General features: G+C 38.9%; 1 protein-coding gene across 1 annotated transcript; it reads right to left on the minus strand.

Annotated features, from left to right (window-relative positions):
* Positions 1-524: 524 nt before the first annotated feature.
* urb1 (URB1 ribosome biogenesis homolog) lies at positions 525-15,003 on the minus strand. Its single transcript, XM_017416455.3, has 39 exons — positions 14,755-15,003; positions 14,504-14,643; positions 14,279-14,430; positions 14,068-14,194; positions 13,878-13,974; positions 13,421-13,506; positions 13,211-13,336; positions 12,984-13,114; positions 12,710-12,905; positions 12,497-12,634; positions 12,241-12,414; positions 12,022-12,154; positions 11,796-11,918; positions 11,591-11,703; positions 11,346-11,468; positions 10,930-11,046; positions 10,655-10,793; positions 10,395-10,553; positions 9,439-9,638; positions 9,132-9,350; positions 8,868-9,053; positions 7,949-8,783; positions 7,632-7,836; positions 6,886-7,063; positions 6,752-6,810; positions 6,473-6,660; positions 5,769-5,879; positions 5,615-5,678; positions 5,355-5,523; positions 4,967-5,069; positions 4,710-4,870; positions 4,516-4,627; positions 4,251-4,357; positions 3,866-4,009; positions 3,152-3,261; positions 2,849-3,055; positions 2,521-2,762; positions 1,447-2,013; positions 525-936 (listed from the first exon to the last, which is right to left on the minus strand). The coding sequence occupies exons 1-39, from the start codon at positions 14,879-14,881 to the stop codon at positions 746-748; spliced, it is 6,759 nt and encodes a 2,252-aa protein (XP_017271944.1). The 5' UTR covers positions 14,882-15,003; the 3' UTR covers positions 525-745.
* Between the last annotated feature and the right edge of the window lie 5,451 nt (positions 15,004-20,454).

Raw genomic sequence — 20,454 nt, forward strand, 5'->3', positions numbered from 1 at the left:
AATTGTGCTCTTTCATTGTTACACAAAGTAATTTCCATCTTTATTTTCAGACACAATTGTTATAATACTGTGGATTAGTCTGGCTGCATTTGTGGGATTTCTCTTCCTCACCTTAAATCTTATGTCTCTGAGTGGGAAGTTGCCAAGGTAAGTGTGATTCATTTGACTGATTTTCAAAAGAGTAAAGGCATCAGTGAGAGTTCTAACACAAACAAATATGTATTACTTTTATACTAAAGCCATAAATTTCTGTTTAAATATTTAAAATGTTCTATAATGTTTATTGCAGGATCCACAAATTCAAAGTCAGAAGACACCAGAGAGGATCAAATGCGTAAAGGTTAGCACTCCTAAATATAGGCTTTCAAAAGTGAGATGAACAACACAAAAACTGCTGCAAATAATTATTCTTCCCTACCAATTAATTGAGAAAATAAAAGATTGTTTTAAAACATTATAACAATTTTAAAAGTAAGTTTCTTTGTTAAAATATTATGGCAGAAAGGGTTTGTTGTAGTAAATCATTGAGAAGATATGCATTTCTTTATTGTTTTATCAGGTCACAAGAGAAAACCTGCGTTAAAACAGATATGTAAATCAATGTTTTATACATAAAAAAAGAGATGGTTTTACAAAATGTTCCAAGTCACTTTACAACTGAACAACACATCACAATGAAAGTCAGCTACGTTTAATATCCTTTGAAAAACAGAGTATAATTTTTACAAGTGTCCAGATATTTTCTTTATCTTTTAATGACGATGATGTGGTTACAGATCGCTCTGATGGCTGTCTGAGGCTTCGATGGTTTGGAGGCTTTCTGCTTTTTGTTCTTGTCTCTGGTCACCAAACGAACGTGAGACAGGAACAGTTCTGCTGAGGCGGCTCCGCTCCACAGCTCATGGACGTACAAAGACAACAGAGACAGTCCCGCTTCTGAGAAGAAGAAAACAAAAGTTCAGTTAACAACTTTTTACAAATAAGAACCATTGTGTGGCTTATTGCGCTTTCCCACAGAAACAATAAACCAGTTCATACAGCTAGTGTGCACAATACTTGATAATTAAATTATCTCTTAGTTATTTCTATCATGTAGTGAAATTGTATTTGCTCCTCAAGTGCTTAAGAGCTTATTTTTTCATTTTCTGCTTATTTTTAATTTATATAATAAACAACAGATATGTTCTTAAACTTGTTTTAGTATAAATCAACAAACTGACTTCAGTGTGTCTTTATTTGCTGACAAACTGCACAGAGAAATATTCTTAAATTTTCTTTTCTCAAAGACAGAGAAGTGAATCTGTATTCATGTCTGCAGTCAGACATTAGTACAAAAGAGACTTTTGTATATTTGGAATTTAAGAGCCAATCTGTTGCATTAAATGTAAACATACTGTTTGTATTCACATTCACAGAGAGACTCTAAATAAGTTCTTAGTTTCTTACCACGTCTAGACTGATCCTGATGAGTCAGACAGGCAGCGATAACGGCCTGATGGACATCTGGAAGGTGGCCTTGCATCTCTAGTAAACAGATCATGATGTTGGTGAACAGCTGCAAAGTTTCTGCTCCTGTTGAAAAGCTGGAGTGACGCCGAGCTTCAAAGGTGAGATGGAAGAGCTGAAGGAGGTCAGCTTTCAAGCCAAAATTGAGCATGGCGAGATTTACGATGTTCCTGTGTTTGACAGTAACCTTTTCAAACCAGTGAAGGAACTCTCTTGTTGTGTATTCATCAGACGGGTTCTCCACCAGCCACCTCAGGGACCACTTTGTGAGCAGAAGTGCGGTATCACCAGCCAACTGACTGGGATCCAGTTTGTCTCTCGGCTGATCTGGCTGGGGCTCTGAGAGGTGAAACACGGGCTCCCAGTGAACAAAGATCCTGCTGAGGTGAACTTTACAATCTGTCAGGAGTTTCTCCTCTTGAGTCTTGATGTCCTCTGGTGGGTTCACTTCTTGGAACTTGTCTTGGGAGACGTGGCTCTTACCTCGCACCTTGTGCTTCCCCACCCCTGGGAATAAAAATGAACAAAATTGTTTGTTTTGCATTTATAAACGAATGATTCTTTTTGCTATGCAACATAATAATGCTGTAAAGTCTGCATAATAATAATAATAATAATAAATGGATAAACCAGCACATGTTCTGGAAACCCATGAAACAGTCACTTAGTCACAAATACTCAGAATTTAGTGAAACTACAACAGAAAATTTGCACATTTTTTTCACAATATTGAGTCAAGTTTAAGAATCATTAAGTCTAATTCATTGTGAGCTATTTAATAAAGCAATGCAAGTTATGTATATTTATCTAATACATAAAATTCTGATATTTAAGACTGATTTTCTAAGCCCACTGTGAATCACTTTGGCCTTGTTTACTCTAAAACTCTTCCATTCAGAGGCTTTTTGGAAGATTTCTAGTTCTACTGCAGCAGTGCTAATTGGTTGTTTTGTCCCAACACACAGCCGTTGTTCAAGGCGCTTTGCTATGATCAGATTTACTGAAGGCACTCACCCATCAGTTGCTTCAATTTGTTTCTTTCTGACAAGGCTTGTATCTGGGTTAGGAGGGGTGTGTGGTGGGACAGGGAGGCCCAGCAGAGAAGCAGAGAGAGCGTTTCAGTACAGGAGAGTGGCTGTGGGTGGAGCATGAGGCGGTCAGCTTGTTTGTTTACGCTGAGAGCTGTCCCACGATGCGTCAGTACAGAGCAAAGAGTCTGCACAAACAAGCTAAACTGAGCGGCCTTCACACCCAGCCTGCAAGGACGAGATCAAACAAACACTGAAATCCTTGACCCAATGACGGCTGACGTCTCTGTCATCTGCCTGAAATGGTGCCTTACCTGAGGTGCCTGCAGATGGCCAGTGACACACACAGAAACTCATTGACGAGTAGAAGTGGGAGACATTTCATTAAGCTTTGAGATATCTCCTCAGTAGATGAAGATGTGCTGGCCTCATGAACCTTTTTTTCCTTCTGCCCAAGGATGGTAAACCACAGCACATGGAGCAGATCGATCATGGCACATAACAGCTGCTGGTTTAGGTTTCTGAGGAAGAAGTACAGGTTAATACAGCAAATATAAAACAGATTATTGCTGCACTGCTACGCATAAATGATAACAGCCAAAGACGTGAGATCTTACCTTTTCTCGACTGCTTGTATCATCCAGCTCAGCAGTCCACAGCTCTTAGTGAGGCTATAAGCTGCTTTTGTCACACGGGCAGCCCGACACAACACCCTGAGGATCTGAGTCTGAGTGAAGATTATGATATGAAACAGACACGCATCACATCATGTTTGATCCTTTAAAGAGCATTTCACACAATTACTTATCTTGTCTTCAGTAATTAGACAGTTTTCATGCTTAATGTCTTCAGAAACTGTTCCTCTTGTTCAGAAAAACAAGCTCAGATGTCTGTCCTGAGTTCAACACTAATCATGTTTCCTAGTTTTTATTTCTCTGTACTTTTTTTGCAATCTAACAACTACTGCATTCGTATATCAAACCATTCAAGTGCTATGACTTCAAGACATGGGTGCTATGACCTTTGTTTTTTGTAACTTTTACACTTTTCATTATTAAACTTTATTTTAAACTATTTTCAACATAGATTCTTTTTAAAATCCACTTCAACATACTAGTTCTATTATTGTCTTTTGATGCATCTTTTCAGTTTTTAGCTAGCTTTTTACTACTTTTAACTCGTGTTCTGCTTCTTTTAGCTCTAACAACTCAGTTTCAGCTTCTTCTCCAAATGTAAACGAAATCATTCAGCACTCAGCATTCACACTGCCTTTCCAGATAAAATGTCATTTACTTATTATATTGAATAACCGTGTTGACGGCAGTGTGTACCTGGAAGTGTTCGCTGCACAGAGGGCTGCTGCTGAAGCTCAACAAGACCTCAAAGATGCCTTGCTGGTTACACAGCTCGTAACAGTGTCCATCGCTTATCCCCTCCTCAAGCACATTCAAGATCCATTCTCGTTCAATCTTGTGCTACAGGAAAAAAAACAACAACATTTGAGCCATAGTCCCACAGTTGAAATCCCTTCACAGAAACAGATAACGATCTGAAAAAGGTCCTGAGCTGAGCAAACAAACACACGAAGGTCGTATCTTTTCCTGGCACAAGAAAAAAAAAAAACCTCTTGCTTAGTCTTTTCCTGAAACATCCACCTGACACTATAAAAGTATCTTTAACTAACCACAAAACAATTTAATACATTTAATACTTTACCTCTAATTCAAAGCCATTAAAAAGCTTGAAGAATTCTGGGACTCGTCTCAAGTCCAGACTGTGGTGGGCCAGCAGAAACCTGTTTAACACCACGTACATGTGGTCCTCTGGGAAAACAGAAACACACCACATCAACAATCCTGAAAGGTTCTGCATTAACCCGTTTCTGCAAAGCACACAAAATGGAACTTCCTTATGGGTTCAACTTATTTTCAACATATGGTTCAGTAAACGCTGAGTTGAGTGACAGGTCAGGGTTACACACCAGGTCTGAGCATCTGCTGAGCCACTTTGTTGATGTAGGAAGTCAGAATGAACGGAAGCCTCTGGTTCTGCTTTCGAATCCCATTCTTGACTATGTTCATTAAATAAAGCAGCTGTGTGAAAAACGGAATCTTGTCAGTGTTTCCGAACGGGATTTCCAAGAGCACAACATTTAAGGACTTCCACATCATGTACCTGTCTTTTCTCTCTGAACCGGGCAGCCTCCAGGTGTTGGTAGAAGCAGCTAAGCACATGATATGCCGCCGCTCTAACCTTTGGGTCATAGCTACTTAGAGCCATTACAGTTACTCCGAGAGCGTGGCAGGATGCAAACTTCAGGCAGTCAATAACACACTCTGTCACGAAAAGGAAAACAAATGCAACAGATAACAGTACCGGTGGTAATGCAAGCGTATGTTTCTGTAAGACAGCAAGCGGTCAAGTGTCCTAACCTGGTCGCAAGATGGCGCTGAACAGAGGCAAAAGAAAACATGGATCATACAAACTTCCAAGGTCCTTCACTGCATCGTTAGTGTACAGGAGCTCCGTTCTGTCCTGAATAAGAGCAGAAAAAAACATCTTGATTATAACTATTTTAATCCAGTCATACATATGATATCAAGATATCCTACATCTGAATGTTTAAAATATTTTATATCTTGGAAATTATGTCAGTTAATTAAAGAAAACTCATTATGGCCTCATATATAAACTAAACTAAAATAATAATAATAATAAAAATCTGTGAAACCACAGGACCTTTTATTTGAAGGGTTAAATATTTTACAAAACTGTTTGAAAAGTGCAATTCTGAAAAAAAAAGTGACTCAAAATGTGAACCTGGGGCAGAATTCTGCGCTGCTGTGGAAACTTTAAAATAGTTTGGATCATAGCGTCCGTTTTCAGCAGCGCCAACACATCGTCTGAGCTCGGCTGCTTCCACAGAGAGGCTCCCAGGCTTTTCCTGGTTTTGTGATGCTCCACGGCTGCAGGGCCCCACAGGAATGACCTGAAAACAAAACCTCAACATCAGGAACTGAATCAAACAAGCAGAAGTTTTTCTAAGTAAGGTCAACACAAAAAAAAAATCACAAACTTACTGAAATTGGAGCAAGCTGATGTGGTTTTTTTCATATTCCTGAAGAAGCAGCAACAGTTTTTGATCTGCAGAGCAAAATACAATGCAAGATAAGATTTAAAAAAAACACAAATAAAAAAGCACATTCTGATTTAGGACTGAAGGATGTATTTTACCTGAAGTAGAAAGTGTGGCTCCATATGCTGCCAAAAGTACAACAAAGTGATTGCTGTTACAAACTGTTGGACACTTCTTCACTAGACAAAGAAGAAGGGATACCAACGCCTCTGAAATGACAAGAAAATACACAAGTTTGTGTTTAATAGGGGTGTAACGATGTGCCTAAGGCGTGATTTAGTACATACTTTGGTTTGAGGATTCTGAAAGGAGAGAAGAAGAAACAACAACAACAAAAACATACTTAATAGTGGAGAGGCTCTAAGTTAGTCATGTACAACAATGTAGGATTTGTCAACTGGTAAATTCACAATAAAATAAAAAAGTCAGACTTCACTGTCTTTTTTTTTAATCCAATCTGAAATGTAGAATAAGCCACAAGACAAAAGTCAAACAGAAAGTTTGATAAACTCCAGAAAGTTATCACTTAAGAAAATATTACGAAAAATAAATTAGACACCAAGGAATGTTTGCTTCAGCTTAGTGTTAGTGTGATAAAATGAGGCTTGATATCAGGGTCATTGAATAAACATATTAATGGATTGCCACAGTACTTTTCAAAGCATTGATTACATGATACAACTGCCTGCCATAAAGGCATCTCTTGTCTCCCTCCACAGCAGTAGAACCGCACTGAGACGGTACAAATACATGTACCCTAGTGTTTAATATAAAAGCAGATAGATGAATGACTGCAGCAGACCTTTAGCCTGACTCCTGGTGGGCTCCTCACTGGAGTCCAGCATGGTGGGCAGGAACCGAGAATGACTGCTGGTCATCATATAAAGGGTGGATAACGGAATCAGATCCTTTTGGACTTCACTGCTTCCGTACATCAGCTCCAACACATTACTCAGAGTGTTCAGGAAATGGTGGTCACTGTAGCGATTTCTGAAGTATTTAGGAATATTTTCAAGTCAGTCGTTCATATTTATATTACATTTTAATATAAAAGAAGAATGGATCAGTATGCGTCATCTACCTCAGTCCATTTTTAACAAAACTGTTCCAGTCGGATGCAGTTATGTCTGCAGGAGATGTCTGCATGTGAAAGAAAAATTACTCAAAAAGAACTTGCACACAGCTGAATTACATATGGGAGGAAAGTAAAGCTACCAAAAGGTGTTGCAGTCTTTTCAAGACGCTGTGCTCCTGGGCTGATGTGGAGGCAGCGGGATGGCAGTATGAAACGATCAGACACTTCAGGGCTGCAGCCATTACACACTTTCTCCATTTGTCTTGCTCAACTGGGGAATCAGCAAGTTTCTCCGTGATAACATCAACTAGTTGCCATCTAATAAAAAAAAAAAATGCTAAAAATATTTGAAAGTGACAACATATTCCTGCTTACTTTGTGCTATTTTAGCCAATCATATGAAAATGTTCAGCTCATTCAAACAATGGGTGCCATGACTTTTGTAACTTTTATACTTTTTAAAATATTTAACTTTATTTATAAATATTTTCTCCAAAGAAATACATTGAAAAATCTTCAATTACTTCAAAATTAGAAATTTGCTTTTGTATACTTGCTCTATTTTTGTCTTCTTAAGCTACTTTTAACCTTTAGCTACCATTCTGCTACTTCTACTTCTAGGTAACCCTTTAAAACCTTTAGCAAGCCTTTTGATACTTTTAGATTTTTGCTAACATTTAGCTACTTTTACCTAGTGTCTTGATACTTTAGCTTTTTGCTACTTCTAGTTTTCAGCTAGCCTTTAGCTACTTTTGCCTTTATCTAAAGTCTTGCTTATTCTAGCTTCTAGTGTTCTGCTTCAGCTGTATCATTCAGCTCGCAGCATCCACATGGTGTTTTCTCAGAAAATGGGATTTCTCTGGCTAAGCACTGCTGTAAATTTTACCTTTCAAAGCTGTCCACATTTTGAAGCGCATCTGGAAGATTGTTGATCAAATCCTCGATGTCGCTCCTGTCTGCAGAGAGCTTGATCAGACTCACAGCAGTTTCTGCTAACTGGACTCCAGAGTCCTCTGCCAGGTTTCCCAGAATCCTCTGGGACAGTTTGACAAGCAGTGTTTCCTTCAAGGCTTTTAAAACTTCTTTTTGCACTGAAAAAAAAAAAACAACAGTTAAAGAAATCTAAATTAATACAAAAGTAGCAGTAGGGGAAACAAGCTGATGCTTTACTCTCTTAAACAATGATTTTTTTTTTGCACACACCATCTTTAGGTCTGGCTGGGTCCTCTCTACTCGCCACCTGTAAATATGTGTTAATCAGAGGAAAGAAGGCGTCTGTCTCTGACATCTTGTCCATGTTTGAGGGTTCTAGGCACCAGACTTCAAAGCGGAGCCGATGAGAAGAGCAGTTTTCCAGCAGCAGAGAGCTGATAGCCAGACTGTCTCGGAGAGGCTTCTGGAGACAGTGGAGCAGCACATCTGTGTGGATTAACTTGGCACTGCCTGGATCGTAGGACAGCGTTTGGAGCATAAAGGCTTCCAGCTCAGGGCTGGAGCAGGACACAAAGAGGGTGCCGAGGCCATGAAGGTGCGCCTGCGTCAGAAATCGGCTGTGGTCTTGGTAAGAAGTAGATGTACACTTTGTGAGGATGTGCAGAGCTACTTGGCCGTAAATACTCAGCTCCGACTGCGTCCCCTCACTGCTGGGGCAGATGAGGCTGTCGTGAGGGAGGAGTAGCAACTGGGACACCAATTCCCTAAGATTACTGGAGTCCATGTAGCTGTGCAAAGACAAAAGTGCCTGAAAAGTTCTGGAGTGTGTCTTCGGAGGGCGAGAACCTTTTTCCTGTAATTCCTTCAGAGTGGCTCTTTCTAAAGCCACCATGTAACTACAAAGAAGCTCCAGGTGACTCAGATCATTAAGAGCAGGAGCACTTATCTTCAGCAGGGTCAGAATATTATCTGTCATCTGAGCACACAAGTGCTTTAGAGCAACAGGTTTCAGAGAGTGAGGAGGAAATGCAGCCAGCTCCAGAGCCAGGAACCACTGCTCCAAGCATGGGTGCTTAAAGATGGAGGTCAGAGCTGAAACAAGAATCTAAACACAGATGGTGTCAGGTCAGAATCTGTTATGCACAAAAATCAAGCAAAAATAACTCCAATTATCAACTCTTTTTCCAACCTGTTCTTTACTGGCTTCAACTGTTGGCGACTGGTCAACTTCCAAAAACAGATCTGATTCTTTTTGAGATTTCTCTGTAGCTGGTTTAGAGTTTGAAGTCTCCTCAAAGCTTTGTAGTTTAGCCACTAAATCTTGAAGCATTCCCATTAAGATCCTCAGAAGAGCTTCCCCAATGTCCTTGGAGAACTGTGCAAAATAATATGATATTTTTATTCTTATTGAAATCACAATTTACTGAGTACTGAGCTTGATTTTTGCTCCTACCATGCCAAAGTCTTCCACAGTTGATCTGATGTACAGTAAAACCTGCTTAATTACAACTGGAAACTCTGCCAGTGGCATGGAAGCTACAGCCTTTTCTATATTTTGCCTGAAGGTATCTTCAAGCAAAGCTGCTGGTCCCTGGACGTACGCAGCTTTCAGCAGTAAAGAGCACGAGGCGGGCGCTGACACTTCCTTTGTAAGGCATTCAGAAGATTTGAACTGCATAAAAAATACAAAGTTTACTGCATTTTATGACCGAAGATGTTAAACTAAGTGTCAGTAAACATAACGGCGCATAAACACTGACCAGTTGTTGGCGACACTGTTGTGGCAGCCACCTGGAGGAATACTGATGGAGGTGTACGATGGACTGATAAAACGAAGCAGGGAGTTGGGAGAACACAAGCTCCTTGTCGTACTGCAGCAGAGTCAGACAGAGGGGAAGTGGGTCTCTCTGACAGTGCAGCACGTCTGAGAGCACTGCACACAAATATTCACACACCACCCCTAATGGAGGAAAACAAATGGATACAGACAAACAAGCTTAAAATCAAGTACGTTTGAAAACTCCAATAAAAACAATTGTAGAAGTTAGTTTTACTCAGCCCTTTTTTGATGTATTATCACCTGCTGGTAAAAGGTAAAGGCTCTGGCCTTGAATTGACTTTGGACTGGATTCAAGATGGCCACCACAGCCAATTTGCATCAACCCACCAACCCCGACCCCACCCCCAAAAGGTTATAATGCGCTCAGTTTTACAGATATTGACCTAACATTTGGTCTGGTGGAAGCTGAGACTGAGCCCCAACACACATTGTGAGAACTAACAGGTTGACTCTCTTTGGCGTCAACTTTGTCTGTCTGTTAGCAGAACATTTCATGAACCACTGTACAAATGTCAATGAAACTTCCAGAAAATACTCGCTATGCGCACCTTTACACCTGAATAACTTTTAGAGTCAATCCAGTTCAAGATGGCCGCCACAGCTAATCAACATTAGCCAACCCAAAAATAGCTATAACTCAGACAATTTAACAGATACTGAGCTAAAATTTGATGTGCTAGTAGAGTTGTTACACATATTAGGCACAGCATCTCATGATATTGAATCCAATTGTGCATAATGTTATTTTCAAGGTTTGACCAAAACAGCTTCAACTCTGATAGGCAGCGGGTAATATGCATTCCTTCAATGAATGCTAGGCCTTTATTCATGAGATCTATTTGTTCCAAATGAGACTGAGAGGTTTAAATGTTGTACCTTTGTCTGCTGGAAGTTTGTTTCGAGCTTCCAGAGCAGCGGGGACCACCGTGCTGAACGGAAAGGTTTGGATAATGAGCTCTTCACTCAGAGATGGTCCAAACTCCTCCATCTCACCATCACTACCTTCCATAATCACATCCAACATGTCCAAGACATCTGAGGGACATTGACACCAAGATCGGATGTCAAAACAAAAGCTTCACAGACATATTTATAGTTTGAGGAAAACAACTTTAGTTCCATATATTAATGCTCACCGTCTATGTGTGAGACTGCAATACTGACGGCGTCCCCCTCCTGGCTGCTCAGATTAGCTTGCAGATGTCCTGCTTCCTGTACGAAGCTGGCAACTTTATCTGTGTATTCGTGGGAACTGCACACAAGTTTAACCAAAACCTACAGTGAGAGACAAGGCGTTTATTATTAACATCACAGAAAATCAAATTGTTTTATTTCGAATAGTCAACAAAGCAAAAATTATATCTAGGAAATGCTGAAATTTCAAACGCAGACGTCAGAAGAGAAGACTTACCCTCTCCAAGAACTGAATAACCGTCTCTTGTTGGTTTGGTTCTAGTCTGGCCAGCTGTTCGAGCCACAGCTCGAGCTCAGGCAGTGTGTACTCGAACACCCCCGTGTCTTTAAGCACCTGAATAAATAACAGGAAACACAAAACACTCAACATTTTTTGATGACATTAATAATTCATTTTCTTTTACTGTTTTAAAAAAAAGTTTTTTTCCAGTCAATGTGAGCACTGAAGCTGCTGAGGACTTTAAAGAAATATATCCTCAAATCTATGCTTTCAGATTTAATAATATCTGACATTTGCAAGAAGTTAACTCAAACTGAAGAGGAAAAATTTAAATGAATTAAAATTTCAAAATCTAGATCATCTTATTTTGCATATTGTACAGACTCACAGCAAAACCCGAAAATGTTCCTTACTTTTAGAACCAGCTTCTGTGTGGAGGGTCTCAGATGGCTGCTGTTGTTGCTGCTTACAAACATTTTGAGAAGCAGGTAAAGTACCGACTTCTCTCCAGATGATGATTCAGAGTATGCAATGTCCTGTTAGGAGCATAAAGATACAAATAACTTATAAAGATTATTGCTAATTGCAAAACAATATGTTAGAAAAAAACAACAAATTGCCATCAGAGTATAAGGTAAAAAGAATAAAAGTTGTTCACCTGTATGCGGCACCAGGAAAACTTGCTGGCAGGAAGATCTAAGGCCAACTGCAGAATCTGATACTGCAGGATGGGAGGAATTTCTTCCCTCATTCCTTTTTCAGACACAATTCCTAAAGAAATTTTAAATCCATTACAAGTCTATTTTTTTAAATCTCAAATCAACAATACATCATAGATCTAATGAAGACGAACAACACGTTACCCTTCAGCAGTTTACTGAAGTCAAACTTGCACTGCATGACCAGATGTGGCACCACCTTCTGGTAAAGACATATGACCTGAAGAATCAAAGCCTTCAGCAGAATGACCTCAGCTGCATCAGCAACTGGTGGACGATAAAGTACAAAAGGCATTTAGTTTACAATGATGCATATTGTTTTACAGAAATAACTGAAAAAAAAAACTGTATTAAAGGGTTATTTTCTTACCAGGCAGTTCATTTTCATTATTTGTCTGTTCAGGGCGCTCTTCCCTTTTTGTCTCCTTATCTTCAACTCCAGCCTTTTCCTTCTTGCTAAGTGACTGCCATGAGGAAATGATGCCTGTCATGTCGGGCAAAATCTGGAACACAGGGTGAAAAATAAAGAGGATCTGAACGTGTACCACTACAAATTGCACATATTAAGACAGCACTTTCCTCAGGTTACCTTGCCAAGTGTCTCCCTGTACTGCTGCACCAATTCCTCCATCATGTCGTCAGTGTATACGTCTGATTTGTACCAAACAGACTTGTCCAAAAGATACTCCATATTCTTACTTGCTTTTTTCAAAATGAAATTCATGATGGACACAGCCATAAGCTGGACGGTTGAGCTGGCGAGCTGGCAAATAAATGAAGATATGTTTCATTTGTTCCCGTGCTGGCATTAGAAAATATATCATGAAGGTAATTAAGCGACTTACATTGAGGCCCTGTGTGAAAAAGGCCTTGTTACAGACCGGAGGAACAGATATCACCATAATCATGGACAGCAAGCGAGGCAAAGGAATCATCTCACGGTTTTGAAAAACTGTGGAGATGTCTGGCTGAGCTTCATAGATCTGATGCAAAAATGCACAGAAGGTCATCACTAATCCAAATGTTCACAGACAAACAAACCCAGCAACAATATTTACCTTTTTAAGTAAATTAACATTGTCTTGCCAAGCACTTTTGAGGCGTGGAGTGTATGAATACTGTGTCTCCTTGAAATATCTGGACAGAATGTCAGGGCTAGTTTTCAACACGTTCACCACCAGATCTGCCACCAGCTCATCCTCAGTCGCCTGCTTCAGCCCAACCAGAAACTGCAGCAGGACAAGATTACCAGCTCTGCAAGACATGAAATATGATCAGCATGAGGTGTTTTCAAAGGCATAAAATGCAAACTAGAAAATATTGTTTCCTAACCTGCCGGCGGTGCCTAAGCTGGCGTCGTGAAAGCTGATGCCATGCTTATGGGAGCAACACAAGTCGAGCAGAAAGCTGTGAACGAGTTCCCGGACAACCGACAGCCCAGAAGAATCAGAGTCCTCTGCCGTCTTAGAAAAACACAGTTCAGTAAAAGTGTGACGCACATGTTCTGGAGCAAAAAGGTTAGTTTTATCTGATATAAAACAAAAAAGTTGATAACTTACCGTGTCATCACCTGTGGTCGCATCTGCAATCCCATTCCATTTGTACAGAGATGCAAGGTTGGCCAACACAGCAGGTGTGAAAAAGCGCACTTTCTGAGTTTTACTTATAGCTTTGTTGAGAACAACCTACAAAAAGATAAATAACAATAAAGATATTTTCCTAATCTATAAACTAATTTAACTTAAATGTGTGAACTCCTTAGCACTTACTTTTGACTTCAACGTTGACAAAATCAGATTGACTGTTGACATCCTGTCCTCCTTCAGACCCGTATTCAAGATGTGTGGCAGGAGTTCTAATCCATCAAATCAACATGTTATCGATGTAACAAACATAAAGGATTCAGTGCGAAAACAGGTCTGCTACTCTCAGTGCTGGTTTGGTTCCAAAAATGAACCAGTTTGATTTAGCAGCACATGCATTCCCAACAGCAAAACATTAAAATAGTAATGACAATATAATTTTATGTAGAAACAAACTTAATCTTTGGGGTAAACATAGGTTTAATAATAGTTATTTAACAAAACTTAACTGATTCAAATTATTCTAACCACTGTAAAAGCTTCTAAACATTCATCAGAGAACCTAGATCTTAGCATCATTGACAAGTTTTAATTGTTTCAACATAAAACTCTTATTGAAAAAGGATCTATAACAAAATCTTACCTTTAAGCTCTAATGTTTGTCTAATGACTGCACTATCCCCAGACACCAGAAAGGAGAGCACAAACTGGATAAAAGCCAAGCGGACGTCAGGTTTACCCTGCAAAAAGTATTCAGAAGACGTCATATATTTACCGTATTCAAAAGCCTGAAAACACAGTTCAAAGTGATAAAAACCAAATCAGCAGCGCACCCTTTTATCCTTTCTTGTTGCCAGTCCAGAAAGTGTTTTAATTTGAATGTGATCCAAGACTTCTCTGGCAGCTTCTACACCCTGAGACACCATGGCAGACAGCAGATTGAGACACTGGCGGACAAACCTGCACAAACACAACACTGAGGTTCAGAGCAGGTGTGTGTGTGTGTGCAGAAAGGTAAGGTTGCACTGATGTCTTTGAACAAACCCGTGATTTGATGAATAAAAAGACCCCTGAAGAAGTTTCATGTAGCTAGAAGCAATCTTTTTCACGATGGCATTGCCAACCATGTTGAAGTGGGAGAGGTCACTGGCTGTTCTCAGAAGAATCACTTCCAAGCTCCCAAAAACCAGCATCATCTGGACAGAAAACATGGATGGATCAGAGAGAGAAGCTGGAAAACAATCCACTGTCAAATACACATCAGCTCACCTCAGTTTCTGTGTGCTTTTCTCCTTCTAGCAGATTGAATATATCCGCACACTCCATAGAGATTTTGATGTAACCCTCAACCACATCATACAGGTCAGAGCACGGCAGCTTCTTCGCAGTTGATGTGAATTTTTCCAGTCCTGCAGGCGATAATATAGATCGGACAAAAAGTTGACAGACTGACAAACTTTCGCCGTTTAGCTTCACTTATATTTCTCACTACATACTGTCAGTGACACATATACACTTACCCTTCATGGCTGTGGCGGGATTCCTAAGCATGGCTTTAAATTCAGTGCCATTAAACTCCGGAACTTTTTCTTTTTTCTGCGGAGGATCTGACTCCGACGGAACGTCGCTATGGCGCTTTTTACCCATTTTAATAAAAAAGTTAACCCAATATTAATGGCTTCTTAGGCAGATGTGTTTAATTTCATTGTCCTGTCATTAAAACCCCATCTAATAAACCCACGTTGAGGAGTAAACAGAAAGAAATCCCCTGAAATTATTGTTCCGACTGAAACATTTGCTGGATTTTTTGTTCCGCCGCGTGCTTCATGAACGAGTCTTAGTTTTTTTTTCTTTCTAGATAATTTTAAAATGCCTCATCTCTACATAACTGGGAAAAAGTTTTTTTTATATATACATCAATCCGCTGTAATAGAAGAAATTAATACTATTACAGGAGAAACATTTAAAAGCATCAAAAACACAGAAAAAGGTTATAGTACTTTATAAGTTTTTCATTTAGGTTTAACCTGAAGCTGCTTGTTTCTCAGGTCATACCGTTTTTAAATAAAAATTTATACGAATTTATTTTGATTTAGGCATCTACTTTTGCATACTCTAACACCACTGTAGACTTCCAGTTGCTTTCTTTCATAATCTCAAAAATGGTATTATACAATATAAATTAAGTTAATCACCAATGCTTTTAACCTACTGTGTATGTTTAATATGGATCAATAACTCACCACTTACTTTATGATTCCGATTAAACTCGTTTTTAGTTCTCTACGTTGATTAGACACAGTTTTAGACATAATTTTTTGCTTTTACATTGATATGTCTTATGTTATACTTAAACAACAGTATAAATTCATTATTTTCAATAACTCCATGATAAATTTATCTTCCAATATTGTATTACATAAATGTAAACAAAATAATCATATACTGTATGTCATAATCATATAAGCACTTTGAGCCACCTTGTTGATGAAAAGTGTCTATAAAAATTTAACAATGTCATTCAATTGTTAAGATTCGAGAAATTGAATCGTCCCTCCTTTTTCTTTTCTTTTTTTTTGTGTTTTTTTTAATGCACATAAGTTTCCAACATGCCTTGTTTTAGTTCTCACTCAGTCTCAGTATGAAGCATTAGTGAAAACATGCATTTTGCTAAGACCATGTAGACATAGTTGTGGTTCAGCTTCGTAGACTATTTGAAGGGTTGGTGGTTTTCAGCTAAAGTGGAGCTTCTTCACGGTTATCCTTTCAGCAGACTTTTTTTAGGCACTGCCTGACCAAATCTAAAAGTTGATGCTGAAGTGATGAGAGCCCACTTGTGTTTAGCAAAGCACTTTGAAAAAGGCTTGGTTGCCTGTGTTAGTGAAACAATTTTACATCATTGTTCTTTAGTCTTCTCAGATTGTTGTTGTGGTTGTTTTTTAGTTGTTAAAAAGACAAATCCAACAGTGAGTGAATTTAAACCACGATCAGAAAATTAGACCTCATCATTCATTAGACATTCTTTTGTTAAAAGGGACTGTTGATGATTGCTGAGAAAGTCCCCTTCTGGACTTCTTGTTATTCATTTATATTTCCAACAGGGGTCACCTCTGCCTGAGAGTTTAGAGTAATACACCAACTGTTTTGAAAACTGAGGATGCTGGATGACTTCAGACAATTAAGAGCTAAGTTGTATAGATGCACCACACTTATAATAAGAATTACAAGTTATTAGAGGCTGGTGCAATTTGTTGTATTCTGTATGTTTTGGCTAAAGTGAAGCGTCTGGAGTCAGTGTGGGTCATGCATGAATATTTAACATTCATCGTGAGGTTTGACCTAAAAAAATCTGCCATTGTCTGGAATGTTACTCTGGTTTCTGGTGATTTAATTATAGCTCACTGCTGTGTATGGTATAAAACACATTTGCCTGTGGAGTAAAAACCACTCAAAACCACTTGAATTACATTTTTGAACCAAATATGTCCTATATATTCCTGAAATGATAGCATATCAAAACAGCCTTTGTTCACTCTTCAGTTTTTACTATTTATTTACACAATTCCTGCTAATATGCTAGCAAAACACCAAATTCGCTTGCCTTTTTCTTTTTTAAATATATATCATGCATTAAGTTATCAGATGAATTCCCATTATGAAACAAAAATTGTGATCATATATTATTTGTTCATACATGATCTGTAGGCTTAGATTCAGCTCTTGTTTCTAGTTACAAACTGTTATGTTCTTTGTTACAGCCATATGCAGCATAGTCTCTATGCAATTCTCACATTGCAAAAGTTTATTTAAAACTTTACTCATAACTGGCTGACAACTAAAGTGTCAGGCCGCACAGATACTGGAGGAATATCAGATATTAGAAGGAGTGGGGGGTGACCCCATCTACAGCCCTCTGGCCCGTAGATGTTGGATTTGTTTTGAAAGGTTTGGCCTAGTATCCATTATATCTTAAAATATGTTCCCTTTGAACCAAAATGGTGGGTGTACAAAGCCTGCCATGGCCCTGACAGGGATGGTTAGGACTTTATAGCTCTGGGATGTAGGAGCAGGATATTCAGGGGTTCAAAGAGGTTTCAGCCATGTGTGATCTTGTCAAGGAAAACTCTGTCTCTTCTTGGCAGGGGGAGAAAACAGAGGTTATTTATGACTTTGCTTTCTTTATCATCAAAATTTGATGCCCCGATCAACATTGATATGGAACAAGCATGAAGAAACTGAGCTGAATCCAGTAACATAAAAACTTTTCTTCAAGATTTTAGCACCATATCAATGTTTCAAATATTTCTAAGTCTTTCACTTAAAAATTCACTTGGAGATTACAGTCTTTTTTTCTTTCTGCTCAACTGTAAATCACAGGGTTATACTATACTTGTGTTGACTTCTTCTGTTACGATGCCAGTAGCACAACTGGCTCTGGAGAGAAACACTGGGTGGTTTCCAATGAGCTCTTTTCCACAGCTGAAGCCACTTTACCATGCCTGTTTTCACCACAGTGAACCACAGGCCCTTCTGTGAGGTTACTGCGCTTCCGTTGTGTGCCTCTCAGAAGATTTCAGGCCCTGCTCACCATAACACTACAGCCAACGCTGTTGAAGGATCAAAGATCACCTTCTGCTTAACAAACAGCTAGACACTCTGCCTATCAGAAACATCTGGGAGTGGTTGGTTGCAGCTGTTGGTGTGTGCCCACACCCCTGAAACAATCAGACCAGATGTAGAGATCATCTCACGTAAGGTACAGATGTTTTTGTTACTTTGAGCCATTCACCACAAGGAGATGTAGGGTGCTTTTTGAGGTCCTATTAAATTTAGACTGTTTGTGCTGCACCCAGATTGGGTTTGGTGCCTTGGGACTTGCCACTGGCTTGTGGGTTGTCACTATTCAGCAAGCTGATTGAAAACAGGGCTGGATGCAAAATGCTCTTGGAAAAGCGAGCAAGCAGTGGTGTTTTCTCTAGATGGGCGAGCTTAAAGGTACTCACTGCAAAGTCATGAATACTAGTAAAAAAAATCATATTCAAATTCAAATTCATAAAATTAGAAACAAAATCTACACCGTCATATCAATGGTTAATTTGTCCTTTAATTTAAAATTTGTTAGCAAAACTTGTGACCATGTGCCAACTACCACTTGTGTTTGTTTACCAACGGAAACAGCCGGAGTGACTGAAAATAGATCAACAAAGGCAACGTCCATGGAAGAACCACATAGGAATGAGCCTGACAGTTTTGTTTGTACATATTTATTCCCAGATTTGCTGAGTAAAGCATGTTAGCTTTAGATTAAAAAAGAAAAACACATGTTGAAACAGTAAAAAACCCATGTATTTGAATGCCGAGCTGTGTCTTTATGTTGCTCCACCATCCTGCTTGATCCCCAATATTTATTCTTACTCAATCTTTTTCTTTTCTTTCACATTTCACAGCAGATTCACTCTTATATTTCCACCTAAACGTCTCCAAGATTCTATGCTTGACTGATACCGCCATATTTGTTTATGTAGACACACTACAGCCAACATAACATGGTCAGTCATGTGACTTGAGCTTCCTAGTGGTTTTTGGCTGATTCAACCAAATGCTTCATTTTCATGGAGTGTGGACCCACATTTTAGAACTGCATATCAATATACTGTATCTGGAAAACTACTTGAATAAACTCTTTCAGACTCCACCATTTGAAATAGCTCAGGTTAGTTCTTTTTTTTATACTTTACAATGAGTATTTTTTAATCGCTAAAAGCAACCTAGCGTCACATCGCTCATGATATAGAGAAAATAATGCTACAGAATTGTTTTACAGATTTCACATTCTAAGCATCTGTGCTGAGGTGGTTGAAATATGCCGCCTTCATGAGGAAATCCTTTACCCCACGCCAGTATGTGATTTCTAGCTATATTTGTAATGTTTGTTTCAAATGCCACAACTTGCCCATGTTAAATGAAATGCATGCCATCAACTACTTCACTTGTTTGGTTGTTTTTGTGCTGCAGCCCTCCTACATGTGGTAAATATTTGAAGGAGAAAAGCATAAACTTATTTTCGAAAGAAAGACAATAAGTTTATATCTATGAAATGTTTAAGAGGAAAGGTCCGTTTCTAAATTTTATTCATATCTGATCACAGCCATTGAAGCTGGTGCCACTAAGATAAATATGGTTAGTTTGTAAGCTTCAATCTGGTATTCCTAAATTATTTCTGGATGCTTATGAGAAAATGTTTTCATATTTGAGATATCTTGAGTATAACATGAAAAGAAAAATAGCCTTTAATACTTAATAATCTCATTGCATCATCAAATCTTTTACAATGTGACAAATATACACTTATTTATTTGAGGAAACTTGTCACAATTTGAACTTTTTTAAATACTGTTTAAAATGTAAAAAGAACAAAAATAATGTAAACAGAGAAATTTCATCTTGCTTTTCTTGATTTCTGTCTTGCACATGATGCATTAGACTTTACTTTGAAAATGGGAAGCCAACAATAAATGGAAACAAAGGAAGAAAGTGACTGGGTTGACATATTCATGCAGTGGATATGATGTTAATTCCAGACCTGAAAGGGTCTGGAGAGAGTCTTCCACCCCTGCAGACTCCCTGTGGTGAATAGAAAAACACTTTGGTGGATATTACACCCTGTTATTCTTTCCCTCTCCTGTCTCTGCATTTTCTCTCTCTCTCTGCACACCATTAAAACAACATCTTTGGCCCAGGCTCACTGAGCATGACATCGGAAACAAAGTTCAGTGAACTACCCTCGCTGTGACCCCCTCATAACCCATTCAAGTAAAATAGTTCTGTTCTGTACATCAAAGCGAGGTCTGCTGTTTTACCTGGCTGTGACTCTCTGTTTAATTCTTCTCTTCCTGAAGTTTTATCCTGCAGTTTCATCATGATCACGTTTGTTTAGGAAATAAAACATAAAGATCAACATTTACCATGCTGCACTGTCTTTTGTTGCAGATTTAAAAGATTCTTCAGTCTAATCTGCTCTTCTGTCTGTTCATAAGTTTACACTTCAGCCTGGTTTTCATTCGAAGTGGCTTCATTTCTGCACCCAGAGGCCCTCGGATCCTAGTGATAGGTAGCTGTCAAAAACTAGCCAGATTCTGCCTTCATTATCTTTGACATTTTAAGTCCAGAAATGAACCAGGGGAAATGTGTGAGCAAGCAGAGTGGTGAGTTAATAAGAT

Source organism: Kryptolebias marmoratus, linkage group LG2, assembly GCF_001649575.2.
Source record: "Kryptolebias marmoratus isolate JLee-2015 linkage group LG2, ASM164957v2, whole genome shotgun sequence".
In the NCBI taxonomy this organism is placed as follows: domain Eukaryota; kingdom Metazoa; phylum Chordata; class Actinopteri; order Cyprinodontiformes; family Rivulidae; genus Kryptolebias; species Kryptolebias marmoratus.